A 26,709-nucleotide genomic window follows, 5' to 3' on the forward strand; every position below is an offset into this window, starting at 1 on the left:
AGAGTTCCCTCATTTATTCCTGAAGTATTGATTATACAATGTTATGCTGGGATCTGTGCTGCTAGGACAGTCCTTAGTAAGGACTCAGTAGTGAGAACGGGGCTTGGTCCCTGCATCCCAGAACTTTTGTTCCGGGAGAATGCTTATGGAAGGCAGGTATGGAGGTTTTTAGTAATGGTCCATTCTTTACCTAATCCCTGCTGATTGTGGATACCTTTCTATTGATGTAAGAGCAATTTTTTTATGATTGCAGTTTAAATCTTTATAATATAATTAAAAATACGTAAGTGTAACATAAACATTTGTGAAAAAAATGGAGTTGGCTTTTATTGCCACTTACATGGAAGTTGTTTCAAGGGTTTTGAAGGAAAAGAAGTCATTTAATTTCAGTGGAATAAAGTCCTTCTGTGAGTTTATTGTTGTGCTGTTAAATGGTATGTAAAAATTGGTGATTTCTGACTTCAGTGTTGCCAGTTAGGGAAGCAGAGTTTCTCCTCATGATTGTGTGTGGTGGTTTTTGTCCCATGCCATGAATTACATACGTGTTACATACTTGAAAAGAGGGAAGAAGGAGGCTGCCCTAACAGCACAGCACTTTCTTTTTCTACCTTATAAAAATACTTTTAGTAAGAAACGTGACCTTTGTAACAATTGGTAGGTGGACAGACTGCATTCTCCCGAGCATTTCTGCCTGCTGGGCCCATGGGGGGTCTCGGTAAATACTTGTTGATGGAAAGGGGGGACTCCAGTGTTTGATGCCTCCGTAGGAGTATCTGTGAGGGACCTCCTCCCCCCGGGTAGTCTTTAGGCCCTGGTGTACATGGATTTATCTCTGTTAAACTTTTCTTCAACTGCAAGTTTCTGCAGATACCGCCATTGGAAATCACTCCAGCTCGGGATACTTAGAAAGAAAACAAAACCGGTTGGAGTGGAAAAGAAAACAGGCCGACAGCTAGTGTGCAGAGTTTCTGTGGTGCAGCCTTGGCGGGGCAAAGGGTGCTGGAGGGAGGGCACTGGGTCGGGGTCCAGGGGCCACTCAGCAGCCTGCTCCAGGCTCCGAGCCACACAGTGTGGCGTGATAAGAGTTCCCCCAATACGGTCCTCCCTCTCTGCTCTCCACCCGCCCCCCTTGGGAGGGACTGTTAGGTCCTGGAACTTGGGGAGGTGCCCTGAAGGGTCCCCGCGTTCCCCGTGGTATATAGGCTTTACAATACGGTAGAAAATCATCTTTTTTGATGAGGATCTCCCTTTGTACCCTACAGTACAAGAATGCCGGAGTGATTGAGTTAGAAGCGTGTGTCAAGGCTGTGCGAGTCCTTGCCATTCAGAAGCGGAGCATGGATGCTTCAGAATTTCTCCAGAACGCGGTTTACATTAATCTTCGACAGGTGGGTGCACGTCCTCCTGACAGGCAGGTGCGGTGTGTGGAAGGGTTAGCGCGGCTCTCCTGGAGCCTGTTGCGACCCTGCTGCTAGGACTCAGTGTGGTGTGAAGTCTGCAGCCAGAACTCGGTGTCCTAAATACTGCTTTAAGTTATGATACTTTACTTTCAGAATTCTGATTTTTCTTTTCTTTTTCTTAAATTTTGGAGAGAGAGCACGTGTGAGCAGGGGAGAGTGGTAGAGGGAAGGAGAGGGGGAGAGAGAGGGAGGGAGGGAGAGGGGAGAGAGAGGGAGGGAGAGGGGAGAGAGAGGGAGGGAGGGAGAGGGGAGAGAGAGGGAGGGAGGGAGGGGGGAGAGAGAGGGAGGGAGGGAGAGAGGGAGAGCGAGGGAGGGAGAGGGGGAGAGAGAGGGAGGGAGGGAGAGGGGGAGAGAGAGGGAGGGAGGGAGAGGGGGAGAGAGAGGGAGGGAGGGAGAGGGGAGAGAGAGGGAGGGAGGGAGGGGGAAGAGAGAGGGAGGGAGGGAGAGGGGAAGAGAGAGGGAGGGAGGGAGAGGGGAAGAGAGAGGGAGGGAGGGAGAGGGGGAGAAGGAGGGAGGGAGAGGGGAGAGAGGGAGGGAGGGAGGGGGGAGAGAGAGGGAGGGAGGGAGAGAGGGAGAGCGAGGGAGGGAGAGGGGGAGAGAGAGGGAGGGAGGGAGAGGGGGAGAGAGAGGGAGGGAGGGAGAGGGGGAGAGAGAGGGAGGGAGGGAGAGGGGAGAGAGAGGGAGGGAGGGAGGGGGAAGAGAGAGGGAGGGAGGGAGAGGGGGAGAGAGAGGGAGGGAGGGAGAGGGGGAGAAGGAGGGAGGGAGAGGGGAGAGAGGGAGGGAGGGAGGGGGGGAGGGAGGGAGAGAGGGAGAGAGAGGGAGGGAGGGGGGAGAGAGAGGGAGGGAGGGAGGGAGGGAGAGGGGAGAGAGAGGGAGAGGGAGGGAGGGAGAGAGGGAGAGGGAGGGAGAGAGGGAGAGAGAGAATACCAAGAGGGACCCACGCTCAGTGTGGAGCCCAATGTGGGGGTCAGTCCCATGACATTAGCCAAAATCAAGAGTCAGACACTCAGTTGACTGAGCCACCCAGGTGCCCCCCACATTCAGAGTTTTCTGCCCTTCAAAATTTTTCTTGAGTAGAGAAACCACTCTGTCTCTCGCCAGCTTCGTGACCTTGGTCCAGCTTCACTCTGGTCACTTGTGGCGCGACTGCCATTTGTAACCCGGGCTGGGTCGTTAGGTTTCTAAAACACAAAGTCTGGAAAAGTTCTTTGGACAGCTCATGGTACACAGTAGGCACTCAAGAAATACCACTCAGTCTGCATCTGGATATGATTTTAATAAAACAAAGTTATTAGAACATTTAGTTGTAGGTTGCTAATGCAAAATCACAAAGTTGGTAGTCTAGAAAGATTGGAGACATTTAGCTAATTTAACTTGGATTTGTATGGATGGGGCCACCCAGTCTCAAAGTTCAGCAGCTTCTATAAGGACCTATGGCTGGGAGTGGGACAGAGGTAACTAGTGGCAAAGCTCTTTGCTGAGCACAGGCTGTGCTGGGCGGGGGAGGGGTGGGGAGAAGGCAGGTTCTGCCCTCCTCGAGCTGACAGCCTCATGGCAAAGGTGGACCTCTGGTGGTGGGGTGACTGAAAAACAGGGGCCAAGGGAGTGTGGCAAACCGATTTGAGCTAGTTTGGTGGTGGTGGAGGGTGTGGGGTCAGGGGCCGTCTGAGGCTGGGAGGTTCAAGCTGGGACGGGAAGGCTGGATAGGAGATAGCCAGAAGAGGAGGAGGGGGGACCGAGCATACCAGGAGGATGGCTCAGCAGGAGTGAGTCTGAAATCTGAGACGGCATGTTCCCTGGAAGGAACCAGGCCAGATGGAGACAGGCTGGAGAGGGAGCTTGAGGGAGAGGGCCCAAGTCAGAAATGGAGGTCTTTCTGGCCAGGTGAAGGGTTTGCAGTGTATTCTCCCAACAGTGGGTTTTATTTATTTAAAAAAAAAATTTTTTTTTAATGTTTATTTAGTTTTTGAGAAAGCCAGAGAGAGCGAGTGAGCAGGGGAGGGGCAGAAAGAGGGAGACACAGAACTGGAAGCAGGTTCCAGGCTCCGAGCTGTCAGCACAGAGCTCGACGTGGGGTTCGAACCCACAAAGTGTGAGATCATGACCTGAGCCGAAGTCGGATGCTCAACTGACCGAGCCACCCAGGCACCCCTAAAATTTTTTTTAATGTTTATTATTTATTTAGTATTTATTTATTTTTGAGAGAGAGAGACAGTGAAAGCATGAATGGAGGAGGGGAAGAGAGAGAGGGAGACACAGAATCCGAAGCAGGCTCCAGGCACCGAGCTGTCGGCACAGAGCTCGACGCGGGGCTCGATCCCATGAACGCAAGATCATGACCTGAGCTGAAGTCGGACGCTCGTCCGACTGAGCTTCCCACCCGCCCCTGACAGTGGGTTTTAAAGGAAAGGGCTTGGAGGCATGGGAATGACAGGATCCCCTTGTCTCAGGTGGGGAAGGGTGCTTGGTGAGCAGTCCTGATGCTCCCAGCTGAGAGGCGGGACAGCCAACACGCGTGGGTGGTGAAAAGGGAGTGGTGACGACTGCGTGAGGGTCGGCTGGACGCCACCCAGGCTGTGGCTGCAAGGTCGAGGTCGCGCTGTGCTCTGAGAGGGGGGCTGTGGAGGGTGCTTTGGAGCAGAGGTGACAGACCCGGCCGTGGGTGTGACGGGAAGCCTGTTAGATATGTGGGCTGAGGCTCAGGCGAGGGGGAGGGGGAGGCTCGGGGGTGGGAGGGGGAGAGAGACTAGAATCAGTTTATGTTTTGAACGAGAATAGGCATCAGGGCTCTTTTTTTTTTTTTTTTTTTTTTTTTTAAGTAGGCTCCACACCCAGTGTCGGGCTTGAACTTAACGACCTTGAGATCAAGAGTCTCATGCTCTACCGACTGAGTCCCACAGGCACCCCGCACAGTGATTTCTTAGCTCAGGTGTAGATGGAGGCTGCTGGAGCCAGTAAGAAGCAGCAGCTGTAGGCCTGACACAGAAGGGAGAGACAGAAACAGAGGAGAGCCAGTAAACCCAGTACAGACAAACCAAAAGAAGAAAAATCCCACCATTTTGTTTGGGGCCATTTGGTGTCAGGGAAACGGCACCCCAGAGACTCCGAGCTGTTGAGTGGCGGTCGCTCCTGGCCCGAGGGATTTTGTTCCTGAGGGACCGCAGAGGGGAGACGCTCAGGAGGCAGGCCGGGGCCAGACCTTATCGTGGGTCCGGAGTGAGTGTGGAGACACGGGCTCATCAGGGGGGTGGGGGCCCTCGTGGGAATTCACACTGAGGATTCGTGCAGGAGTGGAGGGCGGTCAGACAGGCTTGGGCTCAGTCCTGGCTTTGCCCCTGGTTCCCTGTGCAACCTTCCGCAGAATCGCTGTGTTTCAGTATCTTCCTTTGTGACGTGACGGGGGAGCAGGCCCTCGCGGTGGTTGGGGGGCTCGGTGTAGAGTTGCTGCGCCGTGTCCGGGAGTGTCGTGGTGTCTGCCCTGCAGCTGCCCTGCTGCTGTCACCTCGGGGGGGGGGGGGGCAGAGTGGAGGGTGGGCCGCGCTTTCCAGCGGTCACCAGAAGACCTGAAGCCACGGGACCGCGGGCTGGGTGCCGGGGGCCGGGTCGGGGGAGGCCCCCGGAGGCCTTAACGCTCGCTCGCTGGGCCGTGTGGCCGGAGCCGCCTCTCGGATGAATGCCGGCGATTCTGGCTTGCCGGGACGCCGTCTTTGCAGGTGGCCGTAGGAGTACACATCTTTCGTAAAATAAAGTGTTGTTGCTGACGATGCTTGGGAAGTTGGTGCTGGTGGAACGGCCCTCTGCCCCTTGGCTCGGTCCTCAGGGACAGCACCAGAGGTCAGCAGAGACACGCGGGTTGGGGTGAGTGCCGTGAGATGCTCTGGGGCGCGGCCCTTTCAGTTTCCCCCGACACGACACTTTGCCACAGTTGACGTCTCTCCCATGTGTGCTTGCCGGGGCAGCAAAATAATGAGCTCTGCTGGGACTTTAGAGTAACAAGAAAAGAAAGGGTCCCGGGTTTTTCTGAAATGGAACAGGCTTTCGGTTCTTGATCACATGGGTGCCATTGTAGAACTGATGAGTTGTATTTATTCCTGGCGGTGGTTTTGGCCACTGTGGAAGGTTTGAAAGGAACGGAGGTAACGAGTCTCGTAGGTACTTTCTGCTTTAAGAAGCCCTGTGCAGACATAGAAACAGATAAGAAACATGCTTGAATCTAGCGGTGCTGGGGAGGGTTTCTGCAGAATTCCTCGTGTTTGGGTCCAGGGACGTGTCATTTCTTACGTTGTTTGTGCAAGGGGTTTGTGATAATTGTCTCTCATAGCGAATGGTAGCACACACTTCATGTAACGACTGTAAACTTGTGTCTTGGATGCGTGGGCGTCATAGGCAAATGGTAGCAGTCAGGGAAGGGCTGCCAGTGCTGGCACCCCAGACCTGGGTTCCTGCCGTTGTTTTCCTGGCCGCGGGACCCTGGACTAACGTGTGACCTCCCATAGCCTGTTTGCGAGTCTGTAGACGGGAAGGATACTGTTTGCTTCTTCCCGGGTTTGTTGTAAGTGTACATTACGTTACTGTAATACACGGCGAGTGCTTTCAACATACCGCTCGGCGCATAGAAAGCGCTCTGTATATGTGTCTGCCCCATCGGTCGTGGATCGGAGCAATAAAGGCAGCTCATGTTTGTTGAGGCTCTTTCCTAGGTTGTGAATTTGTTACTAGTTCTCATAACCCTGGGTACTTAAGTGCAGTTATTCCTATTTATTCAAGAGGAGCCTCAGGCTAGAGAAGGGTTATGTAACGTGTCCAGAGTCAGATCCCAAGCTCAGCGGTGAAGGGACCTCTGGAAGGCATGCTTGCTGACACTTTCCTTCACATGACCTTCCCTGGCAGAGGCCAGGTGCCGTGTTGCCGTCTGCGAGCCCTAGAATATTTAGTGGGTGACAGGACAGACATGGTTGGGCTTACTGTACCGCTTGAGTGTAGAGTCTAGGGGGGAAGCAGGCAGGAGACATACACAAAATAAATGGCTACCGACCGTGAGCGGTTCTACAGCGGAAAAGGACGTGCTTCATCATGCAGAGCTGGGGAATGTTCTTGCCAGGCTGCTCTGGTGGCGTTGATCCCAGCGACAGAAGTTCTGTTACCAGGCGGGGACAAGGGAGAGGGAGAGCATCCCCGTCATCAGGTGAACTGAAACTCCCTGAGTATACCTGAAACTAATTACGCAGCCAGCTTATTACGGGCCCTGAACTAGGCGTGAAGACATGTTGACCGTGTCATCATAGCAACTTTGCAAAGTAGTTTACTGTAGCTAGTTGTAGGCAAGAGCAAGTTGAGGACACCAATTGGCTGCGTGCCCGTGCCGGGATTGCCTCGTAAACACCACCACTGGTATTTAAACGTAGCTGGTTGTGACTCTGAAGTCTGAGGTCCGTGAACTGCATCGCAGAGCTTTCCCCGGACAACCCAGGTGGCTGAAATTAATTTCTTAATTAGTAGAAAATGGTGACAAGAAGAGAAAGTGGTAGTAAGAAATTGAGAAACTTGGAGAAAGCCCAGCAGCTTACCAGATTGGCGAGCGTGCTGTGGGGCCAGTGTGCAGTCATCCCAGCACTGATGCCTGCCATAGACCTGATGCTCAGGAATGATTCTGGGCCGCTTGAAGAACATTTTGGCTCATGATCCGCGACCGCTTTGTCTCTGGTTAGTTTTTTCCTCAGAGCCATTTGAATTTTGTGCAGGCTACTCCGTTCAGATAGAACAGCCTCTTTAAACGTCTGGCTGCAGTTCCTTAATGAAGCTGTTGCTAAGGAAACCCAGTAAAAGCGGGCAGATATGCACATGATAATTGTGACCTCAGAACTTTATGTCAAATTAAGCCCCAAATCAGAGGGATGGGGAGATTCAGGAGAGCCTTTTTAAGATAGAAGGGGAAAGTGTAAAGATACAGCCTAGGTGAGGCCGAGACGTGTCAGTCCTGGCCAGCAGGGCACCCGGCTTTCCGGATGGCGCGTGGGGGATTCACAGCTCTCGCAAGGAAAAGAAATGGTTGCGTGGGGAGGGAGGAAAGTCGAGTTCCTTCCCGGAGAAGGGAAAGGCGAGAGGGAACGGAGAAATTTCTGATTGAACACGATACGGCACGGCGTTCTTGGATATGGCAGAGGGGTTTTGTGGGCAGCAGGCATAGGAGGAAATGTCTTGGTGAGAAGTCAAGGCTGCGGAGAAGGGAGCAGAGCAGACGGGGGGTGGGGGGGACCCTGCTGCCAACTGGGCTCCAGGGGAGGAGCCGCGCTCCAGGCCATGGGGTCGGCTTCACTTGTTGGCGTGGGAGCCCAGTGAAGTGAGGACACAGGGCGAGGGCTGACACTGGGGGAGAGTCAGAGACAGAGACGGTGCCTCGCACGCGGTTGCATTTAACTCGGGGGCACTGAGAATGGCGCTCCGAGGTGAGAAGGCTGTGGCAGAGCTTCCCGCGTGGGGACGGGCCAGCAGCTGACACAGATCTTTGTGTCGTGGGCGCCGGGCTCTTGTAGCTCGTCTCTTCCGCGTCAGCTGTCAGAATCTGTTGTCCGCTTTGAATCATGGTACACACGTCGTGGCCCGCGTTATGATTTACCTCCCCTGGTTTCATTTAACTGTGCACTCCTCACTTTCTCTTCGCCCCACTTTTGTCTTTTTGTTGTTATTGTTGCTAAGTTGTGTTTAAAAAGTTGATTTAGTTTTTTTTTTTTTTTTTTTTTTAGAATGGGGCAGAATATAAGTAAATGCATAAACAGAATGGCTCTTCAAAATTTGAAGCTACTTGCCCTGGTAGTTGCTTAAAAACGGGCCGCCATTAAAGTGCTAAGTCTCTACTGAGAAAGTCTGGTAATGCCTGCGGAGTCCAGCGCAGGGATCTTAGTCTTAGTCATCTCCGTGGTCGCTGGGCCACGCACGCTTGTCAGAGGGCAGGCCTCGCTAACGTCTGTTGGACGGCAGACGCGAGACAGCGGTGACAAATGCAGTGCTCGTGGGCGTTGGCACCCCTCCTCCAGTGGCAGTGACAGCAGTGACCACGTGCGGACGTGCATGGCATCATGCTGAGAGCTTTACACGTGCTTCTGCCTTTAATCCTTAAAACCCTCCTGTGAGAAATTATTTTGTATTGTTAAGGTTTATTTATTTATTTTGAGAGAGAGAGAGAGAGAGAGAGCACGTGCAAATGGGGAAGACGCAGAGAGAGAGGAAGAGAGAATCTCAAGCAGGCTCCGTGCTGTCAGCACAGAGCCCCACACGGGCTTCCATCTTGCGAACTGTGAGGTCGTGACCCGAGCCAAAATCGAGAGTCCGATGCTTAACTGACTAGCCACCCCAGATGCCCTTACTTTGTGTTTTTAATGTGTAATCCATTTTATTTTGAAAGATTTTAAACCTTTGGAAAAGTTATGAGAGTCGTACAATGAACGCTTACGTACTTCTCACCTAAAAGGATAGTATTGGTCTTTGTGTGTCTGGCTGGGTCCCTGAGCATAACGTGTTCAAGGTTCATCCGTGTTGTAGCAGGAACCCATGCTTCCTTCTTGTCTCAGGGCTGGATAGTCTCCCACAGTGTGGATAGGCCCCATTTTGCTTATTCATTCATCAGTCGATGGAAATTGGGTTGTTTCCATCTTTGGCTGTTATGAAGAATGCCGCTATGAACACTGATGTGCAAGTTTTCATGAGGACATGTGTCTTCAGTTCCGTTGGGTGTATATGCCAAGGAGGAGTTGCTGGGTCATCCAGCGACTCTGTGTTTAACCTTCTGAGGAATTACCAGACAGTTTTCCAAAGCAGCTGCCCCATTGTACGTGTCCACCGGCATTGTCTTCACATCCGTGCTGATGCTTGTTATTGTCCATTTTTTGGTTATAACCGTCCTGCTGGGTGTGTAGTGTTGTGTCATTGGTTTGCATTTCCCTGATGGCTAATGACGTTGAGCATCTTTTCGTGTACTGATGGGCAGTTTGTATATGTGCGTAAATTCTTTGCCAGTTTTTGGGAAATTGGGTTTTGTTTTCTTTTTATTATTCACTTGTAAGAGCTCGTTCTGTATCCTGGATACTAGTCTCTTATCAGATAGACACTTTACACAAGTCTTCTCCCTTGCTGTGGATTGTCATTTCACTTTGCTGATGATGTCCTTTGCAGCATGGATGTTAATTTTAATGAAGTCAGTTTACCTGTTGCTTGTTTTGTCACTCATGCTCTTGGTGTTGCGTCTAGGGAAACGTAGCCTGATCCAATGTCACAGAGATTTACCGTTTCCTTCTGGGAAGTTGATGGGTTTAGTTTTTACATTTAGGTCGGTGAGTCCATTTTGAGTTAATTTTGATGGTACACAGTTGGGCGCAGACTCCTTCTGTGGCAGGTAGACACCCAGTTGTCCCAGCGCCCTCTGTGGACTACACATCCTTCTCCCACTGATTGGTCTTGGCCCCCTTGTGGAAAAATGACTGTAAGTGTAAGGTTTTTTTCTGAATTTTAGATTCTATTCTACTGATTTATATGTCCATCTGTACCAGTGCCATACTGACTTGATCACAGTAACTGTGTAGTAAGTTTTGAAGTTGGGAAGTGTGAGTCCTCTATCTTTGCTCTTCCTTTTCAAGATTGTTTCAGCTATTCTGGGTCCCTCGAACTTCTGTGTGAATTTTGGGGTCAGCATGCCAGTTTCTCCAAGGAAGCCAGCTGGCATTTTGATAGGGATCGGGATGAATCTGTAGATCACTTCGGGGAGTTTTGACGTCTTTATATTGCCTTCCATCCCATGAACATGAGGTGTCTTCCATATATTTAGGTCTTTAAAAATTTCTTTCAGTGGTATTTTGTTGTTTTCAGTGTACAGGTCTTATGCATTTTCGTTAAATTTATTTCATTATTTTATTCTTTTCAATGCTATTGTAAATGGAAAGGCTGAGCTTCCTGAGGGCATTTATCTGTGTATTCCTAGGATTTTATTCACAGTAAGTGCCAGATCTATATCTGTTAAATGAATCTATTTGCATTGCCTCTTTCCCCCCATTTTATAAACGAGAAACCCAGACTCAGGTTAAGCTACCTGAGCACATGATGTGATGGCGAGAAATCAGACCCTTGGGTGGGGCACTGTGTGGGTCCTACTGGGAGCCTATTCAGGATGGCTTCACCTTAATCCTTTGGGTGAATTTAGTCAGATGCTTTGAGTCAGATGCATAGAGTAGCTTAGGGCTGTCTGTTCCAAAATAAATTTCTGGTAAGAGTGCTGTACTCGAAACCTGATTCGTTTGTCTTTGAAGAGGGTCATGTTCGGGAGCTTGACTGATTAGCGCTTGTGTTTATTAAACACCTCCAGGTGTAAATGATCGAACGGCACTTGTGAGAACGAGGGCTCTCTCCCCCATGGCCGTGTTGGTTGGCTGCATTTGTAGGCACAGCCAATTTGATATTTTCTAATATGCTCGTCATGGCCTGCTGAGGTGAGCTTACTAAATATTTTGCCAGTCATCTGTTGAAACAGAGCCACGAGCGCTGACTACGGCTCAATGGGTAGAAGTCACATAAAAAGAACAAGATCTGGGTTCCTCCCACGAAAGCCTTTTTCTGAGAGCTGACCCTGGGTCCGTGTCAAAGAGGGTGACCGTGGAGTCCACTGTGTGATTGAGATTTACGTGGTACGGTACTCCTGCGAGGGAGTCCAGGGTTCTACAGAATTTGAATTCTGGGCCAGAGGATTAGTAAGCGGGGAGCCCCATGGTGGGAGGGAGGGTGGGCGCTTAGAGTCTGAGGTACACAGAGCCGGCCGGACAGGCGTGCGGGAGGCTCACGGGGGAGGTGACAGGAAGCCGACCGCCACAGGCTTTGTGGGCTGTGTGCAGCCTCCCGTAGGGTTATCCTGAGAGCAGTGTACAGCCTGAGGACTTTAAGCCAGGGCCTACTGTGCTGTGAAGGATCATTCTTTGCGTGTAGAATGCTTGGAAACCTGTGGAAGGCTGGGCAGGGGGTGATGGGGTGACTTAGAGGAGGTGGCTTTGAGGTTTGGCTGTCAAGTGGGGCTTCATCCTAGCTCTGCCACCTAGTAGCTGTGTGACCTGGACGGCTCACTTGAGGAAACAATTTCTCTAATCAGTTGGACTGCTAACGCCTTGATGCCCCGGGCCTGTCGTGAAGTGTCAGCGAGCTAACGCGTGTGCAGTGCGCGGCACGGTGCCCGTTTCAGGCCGCATGTTGGCGAACGGCTGTCAGGGGAGGTACGCTTGATAGGAAGTGGTCCCTGATCACAGGCTGTGAGGGAGCTGGGGGTGCGAGGACGATGCTGAGCTCTGGGCGGGGGGGTGGGGAGGTGTGTGTGCCAGTGGGGGCAGGCGGCCAGAGGCCCCAAGGAGGACAGCTGTGGGAGGAGGACCGTGGGGACGGCTCTGCGCAGGTGGAGGTTGAAGCGCCTTTGGAGCATCCCAGTCAGGTGGCACGAGTGAGCCGGATTGCGTGGCTGTGGCGCTCACCAAGGACGCCTGTCCCCGAGCTGAGCATTTTCATAAAATCCTTCGTCCCTGAGGACCCTGCCATGTTGCTCGCTGAACGTGAAGACGTATTTTATAATGAGTGAATTAGTATTATCATTTCTGTCGTTGAAACTCCAGTCTTTTTTTTTAATATAATTTATCGTCAAATTGGTTTCCATACGACACCCAGTGCTCATCCCAACAAGCGCCCTCTTCGATGCCCATCCCCCGCTTTCCCCTCTCCCTCCTCCCCATCCACCCTCAGTTTGTTCTCAGTATCCTTGAGGCTCTTGTGGTTTGCCTCCCTCCCTCTCTGTAACTTTCTTTTTTCCCTTCCCCTCCCCCATGGTCTTCTGTTCAGTTTCTCAAGTTCCACAAATGAGTGGAAACCTATGGTATCTGTCTTTCTCTGACTGACTGACTTCTCTCAGCGTAATACCTTCCAGGTCCATCCGTATTGTTGCAGTGGCACAACCCCATCTCTTCTTTATGGCCGAGTAGTATTCTGTTGTGTATGTGCGTATATATGTCTGTGTCTTCCTTACCCACCATCCACACGCTATGCTTATCCATGAGTGTCTGTCAGTCGACCCTTAGGTTGTGTCCATCTCTTGGCTAGTATAAATAGTGCTACAATAAGTAGAGGGGTGCATCTATCTTTATTTTTTTACTTTGTATTTATTTTTTATTTTTTTGTTGCGTCTATCTTTAAATTAATGTTTTTGTTTTCTTTGGATAAAAGCCAGGGGTGTAACTATTTGACCATACGGTATTTCTATTTTTAATTTAAAAAAAAATGTTTATTTTTGAGAGAGAGAGCGCACGCGTGCGTGAGCAGGGGAAGGGCAGAGAGGGGGGAAGGAGGATCTGAAGCCAGGCTCCATGCTGTCAGCACGGAGCCCGACGAGGGGCTCAAACTCACCAACCGCGAGATCATGACCTGAGCCGAGGTTGGACACTTAACCGACTGAGCCACCCAGGCGCCCCTGTTTTTAAGTCTTTGAGGAGTCTCCATGCTGTTTTCCACAGTGGCCGCACCCGTTTCCAATCCCACCAAGAGTGCACAAGGGTTTCTTTTTGTTGACAGTCTTGCCAACGGTTGTCATTTTTTGTCTTTTTGATTTTAGCCGTTCTGACAGGTGTGAGGTGATATTTTGTTGTGGGTCTGGTTCGCGTTTCCCTGATACTGAGTGATGTTGAGCATTTTTTCATGTGTCTATGGCAGGCCTTAACTATCTATTTTTATTTTATTTTAGTTGCTTTAAAGTTCATGTATTTATTTTTGAGAGAAAGAGCGAGTACGTGAGTGAGTGGCAGAGAGAGAAGGAGAGAGAGAGAATCCCCAGCACGCTCCACACTGTCAGCACAGAGCCGGGTGTGGGGCTCAGTCTCATGAACTGTGAGATCATGACCTGAGCCAAAATCAAGAGTCGGATGCTTAACCGACTGAGCCACCTGGGCGCCCCCTTAATTATTTAAAAAAAAATTTTTTTTTAATGTTTATTAATTTTTGAGACAGAGAGAGACCGAGCATGAGCGGGGGCGGGTCAGAGAGAGAGGGAGACACAGAATCTGAAGCAGGCTCCAGGCTCTGAGCTGTCAGCACGGAGCCTGACACGGGGCTCGAACTCATGGACCGTGAGATCGTGACCTGAGCCGATGTCGGACGCTTAACCGACTGAGCCACCCAGGCGCCCCATCCCTTAATTATTTTTTAATTAAAAAATGTCCGTTAATAGTTAAAGAAAAATTTAGATATGTATGTTTAGAGGAAAACTAGTGTATTTTCTGTTTGGGCAATATCGTGGTGTAGAAACTCTCAAAAGCCCTCTTTGCATGTGTTTTTTAAATATGCTGATTAAGAGATAAAACTTTTCAGGGCACCTGGGTGGCTCAGTCAGTTGAGCATCCAACTTCGGCTCAGGTCAGGATCTTGCGGTTCGTGAGTTTGAGCCCCATATCGGGCTCACTGCTGTCAGCCTCTCAGCGCAGAGCCCGCTTCAGATCCTCTGTCCCCTTCTCTCTGTCCCTCCCCCACTTGCGCTCTGCCCCAATTAAATAAATATTAGAAAAAAAAAAAAGGTAAAGTTTTTCCCCCAACTTTTCAAGATGCATAGCAAAAAAGTAAGGGGGAAATCCTTTGGGGCCAAAACAACTACAAAGCATGAATTTTGGAAGGTAAGTGAGTCTCAGAAGGCAGCAAATGCCACCTACCTCTGGGAACATGGTTTCAACAGCCCACGTAGGAGGGACAGGAGGTGAGCTTCAGGGAGGCCCCCATTGGGAATCAGGTGGCAGACCCATCTGTAAAGCCAAGACCTTCCCTGAGCTATGTTTAATGAAAGGGAGACCTAGAAGAAAAAATCCCACTCCTCAAAGCAAGAAAATAAGGAAACTCTGAATCTTGTTCGAAGGGAAAAAACAACCCAACCTGAGGATTTAGTTTCAAGTTGTCCTGGCATGGGAGTGACCGTAAACTCTTGGCAGAAATATATAAATCCTCCTGGAATGAGAAATTGTGTTTTGAATGCATCAATGAACAGTTAATACAAAAAGGTCCTCATATGGTTCTGAATCAGGATGTCGGAGCCCAAATATATCAACGTTGCCTTTCTCCCAAGGTTTCATTTAAATATCCAAAAAGATTTTTTAGAGGAAAAAGCTATCTTCATAATTATATTCATTGATATTGTAGTATGCTAGGAATTCAGAGGTGAATATGAAACAGTCTTCTCTTTTATGGAGCTTACATTTTATTTGAGGAGACAAATCTGTGTTTTATGAGCTTGGTGGAGGGAGGTGTTTATTACAGTCAGGCAGGAGATAATATTAAGAAAGTGATGATGGGTGGGTGACAGTTTGGTTGTATATGGACTTATGTAGTTGGCTTTTAATTCCGGGCTCCATGACTTGTCATTGGAAGGAATAGATTTTATGGTGGATATACTTCAACTCAGGACTCTTCAGAATTAAAGAATGGATGCTGAGAAAGACACAGTCAGAGTTTGTCCAGTTACGCATAAGCTTGCTCGGTCACTAAACCCAAAGTTGGTAAAGGCAGGCAATGCTTCTTGAGGCCAGGTGACTTGGTTTTTAAGATTATCTAAGAATGAAATCAAGGGAACTGAGATGAGCAAAGTCAAGTGCTCTAGCACTTTTGGGTAGCATCCTTACCAAGGGTTGATAGTCTATAAAGTTTCATCTCTCTTTAATGTTTGTCAAGGTGTTAGGCACATGGTGTATGCACCTGCTCTAGGAGCCTTTTAGGTACCTGCCTAACGGTGCTGGGCACAGTTGCCCCAGTACCACCCCTCCCTCCATCCCTCTTCTTCTCGGGCACTGGGAACTCCGGAGACTGATTTCTTGTTGGCTTGTCTGTTTCCTCCATGACCTTGTCAACCATCGAGGGACCAGGGCTTACGTAACTTTGTTTTGTTTTTAATCCTTTCCCTTTGAATGATTAAAACCCAAAATGGATCCAGTTACTTTAGCAGATGCTTTTTAAAGAAAGGTCCTTGGTACAAACCTCGTAACCCTGCTTTGGGATGCAGGGAAGAAAGTTACGTTCTTTCCTTTCCAAACTGTTTTGACACGTATGTATGGAAATTTTGTGTAATTTTGAAGATATATTTTCTCTCTGTATAATTATGGCTAGAAATAAATGTGGATAGAAACAGAATGTGTTTTCCACACTTGAGAATGTACGGTCCCCGCGGTTTTCTGCCCTGCTATGTCACAGTCATCGCTGGTAGAGCCATCACCGGGCTGTCTCACAGCGACTGCCGCGCCTTATTCGTCAGGTCTCCGCAGATTCCCATGTTTGAGAAGGCTGATGGCCGTTGAGGCATTTTCTGGAACATCTCTGGCTGGCTAATTTTGAGTTAACACCAGTGACATCAAAGGCGTTAATTAGTTAACAATGGTATTTCCCATTTCCTGCACACTCACTAGGAGTTTTAAGCCTGTGCTGACCACACACAGTATTTCATTTAGTCTTCCCGATGGTCATGAATGGATTTTATTACATGCATTAATAAGGAAAGCGCCAGAGTTAGTGATGTGCACATCTGGAACTGGCGCTTGGGTCTTTCTGATTCCTGTGCCTATCCCATCCTTCCAGACAGCAGCTTCCTGTTTGTTAATAGCACAGCTTTGTTTCCAGTGGATAAAACGGGTGTGAACGTGCTTTCAAGTTGGGGAGGGAATGGTTAAGTTAGCATTGGAATTCCTCAGAGCCCGTCCTATGAATAAAGCTACTTGTCTTGAGTAATCTTTCAGTTACTTTCCATTGGAACTTCATGCAAATGTCTGGGCCCTGTGGGCTCAGCTGTCATGGCCATGCAGCCTATTGAAAAACTAGAACAAGATGTGTTGATTCATACTCCCTAAAAGAGCAGCAGATCTGAAATGAATTTGGGAATTTGATTTCATATCAAAATTTGGTGAAGCTTGTGGCCTAAAATTTTGCCTGGGACTCTTATATTCCCCAGATTCTTGTGCTGTGGATGTCTCTGCTGACCTAACATGGCTTTTCACAGGTTCCATGGGCAATGAGGGGCTTTTCAGTCAAGTGTTTTCCGGGGGCTCTGAAGCAGTTGTGCTCAAGATTTTCTGGGGCTTGAAGTGATTGTAGTTCTATTTATAGTGTTTATCATTTGGTTTCTTATTATGTTCAAATGATATAAAGAATCAAAGAGTATATTACCGATGAGAGTATTCCAGTGTTTCATCTTTAAATGTTTTTTTAATGTTTGTTTATTTTGAGGGAGAGAGAGTATGGGTGTGCAGGGGAGGGGCACAGAGAGAGGGAGAGAGAAACCCAGGCAGGCTCCATGCTGTTGCGTAGAGCCCCAGGTGAGGCTCTAGGCTGCAAACCATGAAGTCATGATCTGAGCTGAAATCTAGAGCCAGTGGCTCAACCAGCTGAGCCGCCCAGGTGCCCCTGGTCTTTCATCCTTAATAGTGTCCATGAAAGAATCAGTGGGAACTCTGAGGGATTAGAGGCCACGGCTTCTCATCTTGCCTTGGCTGTCATCCTTATTTTAGATGGTGGCCTCGTTGAGCATACTGGCTATGACTACTAATATTTTACATCCCCCAACATCTTTTACCGTATTTAAAACCAAAGGATACAGTTGATGGTCTGGGAGTTTACAGGTATGTGCTGAAAGCATTAAGTACTCCTGCCTCTCCTGTGTAGACCTCCTTAGTCTCTTGCCCATGATTGCACCTCACTGCGCTGGCATCTCTCTGCAGCTGGTACTGTATGCTAAGAGGGCAAAGACCTTGTCCTTTAAATCCACATCCCCATGAATCCTGTACCTAAGCATAAAGCTTCTACAAGAGAACATAGGGGAATATATCTGGGACTTTGGGGTAAGCAAAAGTCTCTTCGGCAAGGGCACAGAAAGCTTTAACCATAAAAGAAAAATAAATTGAGCTACTTTACAATTGATAAATTAATAAATTGAGCTCCTTCACAATGTCTGCTTATCAAAAGACTCCTTTTGGAAAATAAATGTGCATCAGACTGGGAAAATAGAACATTGAGAATATATAAAGAATTCCTATGACTCAGTAATAAGACAAATGATATAACTTTAAAAAATGACCAGAAAATTTGAACAAATGCTTTATGATAGAAGATATAGAGGCGGCCAGTAATTGTATGGAAGCATGTCTGACACCAGTAGTTATCAGGTAAATGCAAACTGAAGCCCCCAGAATGACTGAAATGGAAAAGACTGATAACATCAAGTGTTGGTGAACATGTGGGGCAACTGTAATTCACTTAGGTTACCAGTGTGAATGTGAAATGATGCTTCCACTTTACAGTATATACCTCAACATAACAAAGGCCATATGTGACAAGTCCACAGCCAATATCCTCTAAGATCAATAATAAGACCAGGATGTCCACTATTGTCACTTTTTTTCCACATGGTACTAGTAGTCCTAGCCACAGCAGTCAGACAAGAAAAAGAAATAAAAGGCATCCAAATTGGTAAGAAAAAAAGAAAACTGTCACTACTTGCAGACGAGATGATACTATCTATAGAAAATCCTAAAGATGCCACCAAATACCTACTAGAATTAATAACTGAATTCAGGAAAGTTGTGGGACGTAAAGTCAATATAGAGAAATTTGTTGTATATCTATACACTAATAATGAAATAACAGAAAGGAAGATTAAGAAAACAACCTCATTTACAATTACATCAAAAGAACAAAATTCCTAGGAATAAACTTAACCAAGGAGTTGAAAGACCTGTACTCTGAAACCTATAAGAAATTGGTGAATGAAATTGAGATGACATAAATAAATGGAAAGATATACCATGCTCATGGATTGGAAGAATTAACATTGTTAAAACTCCATACTACCCAGAAAAATGTACAGATTCAAAGCAATTCCCATGAAAATATCAATAGTATTTTTCAGAGAACTAGAACAAAGAATCCTGAAATCTGTGTGGAACCACAAAAGACCCCAAATAGCCAAAGCAGTCTTGAGAAAGAAGAACAAAGCTGGACGCATCACACTTCCTGAATTCAAACTATCCTAGAAAGCTATAGTGATCAAAACAGTATGGTACTTGTACAGAAACAGACACATAGATCAGTGAACAGAGAGCCCAGAAATAAACTCAGGTTTATATGGTCAATTAATCTATGACAAAGGAGTCCAAAGCATACAATAGGGAAAAGACAGTCTCTTCAATAAATCGTGTTGTGGAAAGTGGACAGCTAGCTACATGCGAAAGAGTGAAGCTGAACCACATTCTTATACACCGTATATAAAAGTAAATTCAAAATGGATTATAGTCCTAAATATAAGGCTTGAAACTATGAAATGCCTAAAGGAAAACATAGGCAGTAATCTCTTGGACATCAGCCTTAGCAACACTTTTCTGGATCTGTCTCCCCAGGCAAGGGAAGCCAAACAGAAATAAGCTGTTGGGACCACACCAAACTCAAAGGGTTTTGCACTTGCAAAGGAAACCATAAAACAAAAAGGCAACCCAGTGAATGGGAGGAGATATTTGCAAATGATATATCTGACAAAGGGTTAATATCCAAAACAGAAAGAATTCATATAACTCAAAACCAAACAAACAATCTGATTAAAGACCTAAATGGACATTTTCCCCAAAGAAGACATCCAGATGGCTAACAGACACATGAAAAGGTGCTCAGCATCACTCATCATCAGGGAAGTCCAAATGAAAACCACTATGAAATGCCACCTCACACCTGTCAGAACGGCTGTTTCAAAAAGACAAAAAAAAAAAAAAAGTGTTGGTGAAAAAGTGTTGGAGAAAAGGGAGCCCTCGTGCACCGTTGGTGGGAATGCAAACTGGTGCAGCCACTTTGGAGAACAGAATGGAGGGTCCTCAAAAGTGTAAAAATAGAAGGACCATATGATCCAGTAATTCTACTTCTGGCCGTTTACCTGAGGAAAATGAAAATACTGATTTGGAAAGATACATGCACCCCTGTGTTTATTGCAGCATTATTTATAGTGGCCAAGGTGTGGACGCAATCCAAGTGTCTGTCTGTGGACCCACATGCACACACTGCAGTGTTACTCAGCCATGAAAAGGAATGAAATCTTGCCATTCACAATAATGTGGATGGACCTAGAGGACATTATGCTAAGTGAAATAAGTCAGACAAAGACAACATATGATCTCCCTTACATGTGGAATCTAAACACCCCCCCCCCCCAAAAAAAAATGAACAGACGATAACAGTGAAAAGACAAACAGACTCATATATACAGAGAATAAACTCATGGTTGCCAGAGGGGTGGCTGGATGGGGGAAATGGGTGAAGGGGATGAAGAAGCACCAAATTCCAGCTGTGAAATAAGTGAGGCACAGGGATGAATAGTACCGCGGAGGGAATATGGTCAGGTGATACTGTAAACCCTCTGTGGTGATAGATGGTAGCTACACTGATTATAATGAGCATTTGATAAGGTCTGTAATTGTCAAACCTTTATTTGTACACCTGAAACTAATTTAATATTTTCAGTCAACTATAGTTCAATTAAAAATTTTAAAAAATTTCATATAAAAAATGATGCCTCTCTGAAAAGAAATCCTGCACGCATTGGCAGTCCTTCTGTGTTTCTCCCCTGCTTCACCCCAAACCTGGGAAATCACCATTCTATTTTCTGTATTTGCCTATTTGGGACATTTCACAAAGAAGGAATCAATCATACAATATAATCTCTGTCTTTCACATAGCATAGTGTTTTCAGGGTCTATCAAAGTTGGGGCGTGTATCAGTATTTCATTTTCTTTTTAGTGCCAAACGATTTTGATTATTTGGATATACCACGTGTCGTCTGTCCATTCTTAAGCTGATGGACATTCACGTTGTTTTACTTTTTGGCTATTATGAATAATGCAGCTGTGAACATTCATGTGCAAGTTTTTGTGTGAATATATATATTTTTATATATATATATATATTTTTTTTTCAACGTTTATTTATTTTTGGGACAGAGAGAGACAGAGCATGAACAGGGGAGGGGCAGAGAGAGAGGGAGACACAGAATTGGAAACAGGCTCCAGGCTCTGAGCCATCAGCCCAAAGCCCGACGCGGGGCTCGAACTCACGGACCGCGAGATCGTGACCTGGCTGAAGTCGGACGCTTAACCGACTGCGCCACCCAGGCGCCCCAATGAATATATATATTTTAATTTCTATTTGCTATATACCTGGGGTGGAATTGCTGAGTCATATGATGACTCTCTGTATAATCTTTTGAGGAACCACCAAAACTGTTTTCCAAAATTGCTGCACAATTTTACATTCCCACCAGCAGTGTATGAGGGTTCCAGTTTTTCCACACTTATTATTACGTGTTTATTATGTTAGCCTTATTAGTGGGTATGAATGGTGTATCTTTGTGGCTTTGATTTTCATTTCCCTGATGGCTAATGTTGAATATTTTTTATGTGTTTATTGGCCATTTGTGTATCTCCTTTTAAAAAAAAATTTTTTTAAAGATGTTTATTTTTGAGAGAGAGAGACAGAGTACGAGCACTGTGAGGGGCAGAGAGAGAGGGAGACACAGAATCCGAAGCAGGCTCCAGGCCCTGAGCTGTCAGCACAGAGCCCGACGCAGGGCTCGAACCCACGAACCAAGAAATCATGACTTGAGCTGAAGTCGGACGCTTAACCGGCTGAGCCACCCAGGCGCCCGCTCGTTGCCCATTTTAAGTTGGGTTGCTTGTCTACCTATTATTGAATTGTAAGAATTCTTTATATATTCTATGTATAAATCCTGTATGAAATATAAAAAAAAATGATGCTTTCACTTTAGAAAATGTCCAGTGGTCGTACGGGGGGGTGTGGTGGGGGACGGAGATTGAGTGTGAATGTGACTAATGCAGGAGAAGAGGGAGATGACGCAGTGGAATCCAGAAAGGCGGTGAGGATTTAGGGAAGGAAGAGGCTGCTCACACCGGAGAGCAGGAGGCCCAGTGTCTGGGAGGGGTGCTGGGTGGGCTGCTGCCGTGGGGGGACACGGGCCTGCCTGTTACTTTCTTGTTCTGCCTGGAATATCCGTGCCTGGCTGACCCCTCCTTCATCCCCGCCTCCTGGAGAGTCAGCCCTCATCTGTGTTTCATCGAACTCTGAGCAGTTCTTCCTACATTTCTTCACTGTTGTCTTCCCTGAGGGCAGGCGTCTTTCCCTGTTCTGTTCCCTGTCGTGAGCCCAGCCCCAGGGGCGGTGGACTCCAGAAGGCATTCAGTGAACAGGTGTCGATAGAATGAGAAAACACACACATCAGAATTGTCCCATTTGGCTGGGTCACAGGTAGGCAGCGGGCCTGGGGTTACGAGGGCACACTGGTGTGCCAGAGAGGGCTCTGGGTTTGTGGTTGTAGTACCCAGGGGCTTCCCAGTGTTTCTGAGAAGGGGTGACGGGCTCTGAGCTGTGCCCCAGGAACACCGGTCTGGCGCGAACACCGGTCTGTGAGTGGATAAAGGAAGGTCTCGAACACTGGTTGGGAGGCCATTTAGATTCGTCCTCCAGGTGAGGGCCCAGGTGAGGACCATGGAGGTGGGCACGGAGAGGACACTGAGGAGCATAAGTTGGTGGGGCCGCCAGGCTGTGGTTCTGTGCTCACAGAGGTATCTGGGCAACAGGCTGATCAGCAGGGCCGGCAGAGGGACCGAACCACCTCCTTAAGTGGCATAGCCTTGAGCAGCAGGGTGGGTGGGGACCAGCCTCCCTCTTTACAGGTAGCTGTGGCACAGTGAGGTCAGCAGAGCCCTGACCCAAATTCTCGTCTGGTCTCTGACACTTCTGGACTGTGTGATTTACATAGCTGTTAATACCTCTCTGAGCTTCAGATTCCCTTATCTGTGAGCTGGGGTGCAAATAGTTGATGGGATTGTTGTAATGATTGAGGTGCAATAGATTTGCTGCCGTTTGAGAAACAGAAGTTGTTACTGCACCACGGGGGTGTGGGGATAGTCCAGGCAGGTCATGGATGAAAGAAAACTTTCTGGAAGCGTGAAGGCTGAAGCCCAAGTCAGGTGTTGTGGTTGTTAACCACTCATTGTCTGGTTATGTGGCTCCATATGTTTTCTGCTTTGAAAAGTTGCGTGTTTGATGGAGGTCCCTTCCAAAGTCCTAGTGTCTCGGTGAACTGTCATTCCTTTTCTTTTCTAAGGGAGCTAAAAGTGGATGCCGTGTGCTACGTAACAAATGCCTTTGTTCCAGAGTTATGGGCCTTACTCACAAAAGGACAGGATGAACTTGAAGAGATGGGTCTCCTAAAGGCTTTGGGACTTGTGTGTATCACCGTTTCTGTGCTTTTCCGGGTGGTGTCTTCAGGGTGTGGGAACTCGGCCTGGCCCTGCCTCAGCGTTTCATTGTGTCTCTGTTTTATGAAAAAGCTCTTTTTATGTGTTTCATTTCTCAAAAGCTTTTTCTTCCTGTCTGTGCTTCAGCTCTCCGAAGAAGAAAAAATCCAGCGATACAGCATCCTCTCTGAGCTCTACGAACTGATTGGCTTCCATCGGAAGTCCGCGTTCTTCAAGCGCGTGGCCGCTATGCAGTGCGTGGCCCCGAGCATCTCGGAGCCCGGGTGGAGGGCCTGCTACAAGCTGCTCCTGGAGACGCTTCCCGGCTACAGCCTGTCGCTGGACCCCAAGGACTTCAGCAGAGGTATTGGAGGTCTCACTGCTGCAACTGTTTGGTCCAGTTCCCATGCATCGTTTGAGCACTTGCCCTCCCGGTCAGACACTGTGGTTGGCGATGGATGGGGTTCAAAACGACCAAGCCCCCGCCTGCCCTTGGGTACTTACGAGAATACTTATGATGATCTAATAAACAAAGAGTGGTGCTTTGCTTGGGGGCTGGCGTTCTTTTGGCTGGTCCCTGTCCTGGCCCTGGTGGTAGAGATTGGAGTTCAGGGCAGAAATAACCGGCAAGTCATGGACGCCTGTGGGATTTACGTTCAAAAAGCTCAGTGTTGTTGGTGGAAGAGGAGATAGGGCTGTGAAGGTGGGTACAGGCTCAGTTCAGCCACCTTCCAGAGAGGTTTCGTGGGAGGAGGTTAGCGCTCGGGAAAAGGGCAGAGTTTTTAGAGCAATCACACAGTTCTGTACAGAGAGGATAAAGGGTATTTTAAAAGTTTCCACTTGCACACTGAATAGAATCCCCATTTACCGTGCTTCAGAGAGACAGTAGGCAAGGTCGCCGTTGCTTTCCAGTTACCTTTTTTTAGTGCCCTTTGAATGTAACTGCAAGCCGGCTCCAGAGGGAGAGCCGGCTACCCAGGCCTTCTGTGAGTCGCCAGGAGTTGTCTGATGTGTCCTGTGAAACATAACATCTGAGAGTCCAGGGTCGGAGGCTTCCTTCCGGACGCTCTTCCCTGTTCCTCACTGTTTAACTGCCAGCCGCCCTTGGGTCTCAGCTGAATGTCACCTACGCAGAGAGGTCCCCCAGGGTCCCTCAGCCTAAGTGGAACCTGTTTATCTTTCCTCTTTCATCGAATCCTGTTGTTCCTCCTTCTGGCACCTTCCATAATTTGCATGTGCATTTAAAAATCAGTTGGGGCGATGGTTTCACACATGCTTTCCACACTAGCCTGTGTGCCCTGTGGGAGCAGAGCCCCCGACTCCCACTGTGTCCCCTGGCCGGCACGCGGCAGGTGTCCCAAAGCCTAGTGAGCGGCTACAGCTTCGTGTGTTGGTTGCCAGTTGTCGAATAGAATTTCTTGATCTTAATTTTTGAATGAGATGAACAAGGTAGGTTTCTTTTAAAAAGTACAGCAAACGAGCACATCTTCAAGTGATTCGGTACTTTTTTAGCCTTTTGTTTGGGAGGGGACACTTGCCATCGTTTTGTGAAAGAGGTTGAGACCGAAGGTAAAGAAGTGCGATCAAATAAGGTAAAAATGATAACTGTTGGCTGGCTATATTTTTAATAAGAAGTAGAAATCACTTTAAACTTCATCTCCGCTGTTGCTCTGGACCACTTCAAACGTTTCTCAGAGAATTAGATGGAAATGTTCTCAAACCCTGAACCTGCGGATGAAAGTAAATTGTATCCTCAGGACCTGAAATGTATTTCTATTTCTTGAAATGAGCATTTTCCCTAGCTGGTTACAGAAAGTGAGGGTAGGCACACAGAAGCATACGGTGTTGTATTGGCCAGCTCACAGGGCTGCGTATTATCATTTTAATCTTGTGTTACTGTGTATGAGGATTTGTGAATATGCTGTGTATATGTGCTGTGTATGAAGATCAGCCTTTTCCTGAGTGAGGGATTCAGTCTTCCCCAGGAGCTTTTACAAAAGAGACTGGCAGGGCAGATGGGTTTGCTTCAAGGCAATTGTTGACATAACAAACTCTCAAATTGGGAGAACTTTCTGAATGCAAGAGTGTTGAAAATGTTATCACTTGGTCATATGTTGCAAATCTGTCTTAAGAATAAAGAGAGTCACCTTTTATTGCGGGAGCAGTTTGAATCACATAGAAATTGTGGCTTGTACGCTATTTAGTGTTAAGAAAATTTGTGCTCAGCCTTACTCATAATTGCCTGTGGCAGGAACTGTATCATTATGTATTAAAAAAAAAAAATCAGCATAGGGATATTTGCCCGATGTTTAAGTGAGAAAACCTTCTTGATGTCCTAGTGTTGAGATTCATTAAGTTGGGTCATTTAGAATTCATGGCTTGGTTAGTCATGAAATTGATTTCAGCTTCTTAATCCTTTTTAAAATCTCTTATTTCGTTTTGGCATTCGGCCTTTGCTTCTTTTGACAGTGAGGAAGTATTGCAGGGACTTGTCTTTCTCTGCGTCCCCGTGGTATGAAAAGTGCTGCTGTTTTCCATTCCCAGTGTTTTTGTAAGACAGACACTAGGGTATGAGGTAGATTTTGTGGTGTGTGTGTCTGTGTGTGTTCATGCACCTCCAAGACTTTCAGTTTAGAAAATTATTATGAAGTAACTTAAATATATACAAATTAAGGAGAATAGTACAATGAGCCCATCACCCAGAGCAAGTGATTATCAAGAGTGTGCCACTTTGTCGTTGGTGGAAGTGTTTAGGGCAAATCCCAGAAATCATGTCATTTTACCCTATGTGCTTAAGTTGCATGCCTGAAAAAGAGGGCATTGCCTTTCATGAGGCTTTCAACTTGACCCACATGCTGTGAAACCCCACCGTGTATCAGGCATCCCACCAGGCGTTAAAGATACTTGGGTGAATAGGACACAGTCCTGGCTTCCAAGGAAATGGAGGGTCAGTGGAAGGCATAAATCACGAGGTTACAGGTGCCTCACTGTACCTGCCAGATAACGCCTGTGGGGCCGAGTCTGTGCACGATACGGCGGCAGGACATGAGAGGGAGGGCTGGCCAGCCGCGTGCGGCAGGGCAGTGGGCGAGGAGGTCAGTGGGGGCTGTGACTGGAGCCCACAGTCTTCTCTCCCAAGCCGTAGGGCCCCAGACACGCAACACTGTGCAGTGACATGTGTGTTGGCAACCCATTACAAGGTCTCCTTCATGAGGGATCTCCAGGTAGAAAATATTTAGAAGTAGTAATTGTTGCCAGAGGGAGATGGAATAAATAACTCTAAGATTCTGAGATCCTAAAGAGGTAATTTTCGATGGCTGTGCAACTGACTCCCTCACCTTAAATTTTACCCATGCTGATTTATTTCGGAGGAACAGCTGCAGAAGTCTGTTGGTAACCTTTTTTTTAGCTGTCTGTCTTTATGAGCTTTTCTTATAGGCTAAAGTAAAAAACAAACAAACACATTTTCTAATGGCCTTGGTGGTTGCTAACGAAGGCCCATCAAGTACCAGTGTTTCTTTGAAAAAAGTTGTGTATCTAACTCAAATACATGCCATTGGAAACATAATCGTTTATTATAACCTTATTGTAATGATTTCCACGTGGTTATTTATTTGTTTGTGGCGGGGGGAGAGAGAGAGAGAGAGAGAATATGCAGGGGAGGGGCAGAGAGAGAGAGGGAGAGAGAGAATCTCAAGCAGGATCCGCACTGTCAGTGCGCAGTCTGATGTGAGGCTTGGTCCCACGAACCGTGAGATCCTGACCTGAGCCGAAATCAAGAGTCAGACATTCAACCGACTGAGCCACCCGGGAGCCCTTCAAAGTGCTTATGTTTGCATTGTGTCTTCATAGAAGAGAAAAAGTGTACCATAAACCATTTTTTTAACTGTATGAAAACACCTATCCCTTATGAGGTCTTT

At 47.5% G+C, this 26,709-nt stretch overlaps 1 protein-coding gene across 6 annotated transcripts in view; it reads left to right on the plus strand.

Moving 5' to 3' along the window:
• TRAPPC9 (trafficking protein particle complex subunit 9) overlaps positions 1-26,709 on the plus strand; it is a 568,037-nt gene that overhangs the window by 53,134 nt on the left and 488,194 nt on the right. For all 6 annotated transcript variants that reach the window (XM_086696009.1, XM_086696010.1, XM_086696012.1 and 3 more), the window contains 2 exons: positions 1,263-1,388; positions 22,937-23,153. In XM_086696009.1, the coding sequence (XP_086552135.1) occupies positions 1,263-1,388; positions 22,937-23,153 (343 nt within the window). The remainder of the gene's footprint in view (positions 1-1,262; positions 1,389-22,936; positions 23,154-26,709) is intronic.

The sequence above is a fragment of the Puma concolor genome, chromosome F2 (assembly GCF_028749965.1).
Source record: "Puma concolor isolate L17-30 chromosome F2, mPumCon1.1.hap2, whole genome shotgun sequence".
NCBI classification, from domain to species: Eukaryota; Metazoa; Chordata; class Mammalia; order Carnivora; family Felidae; genus Puma; species Puma concolor.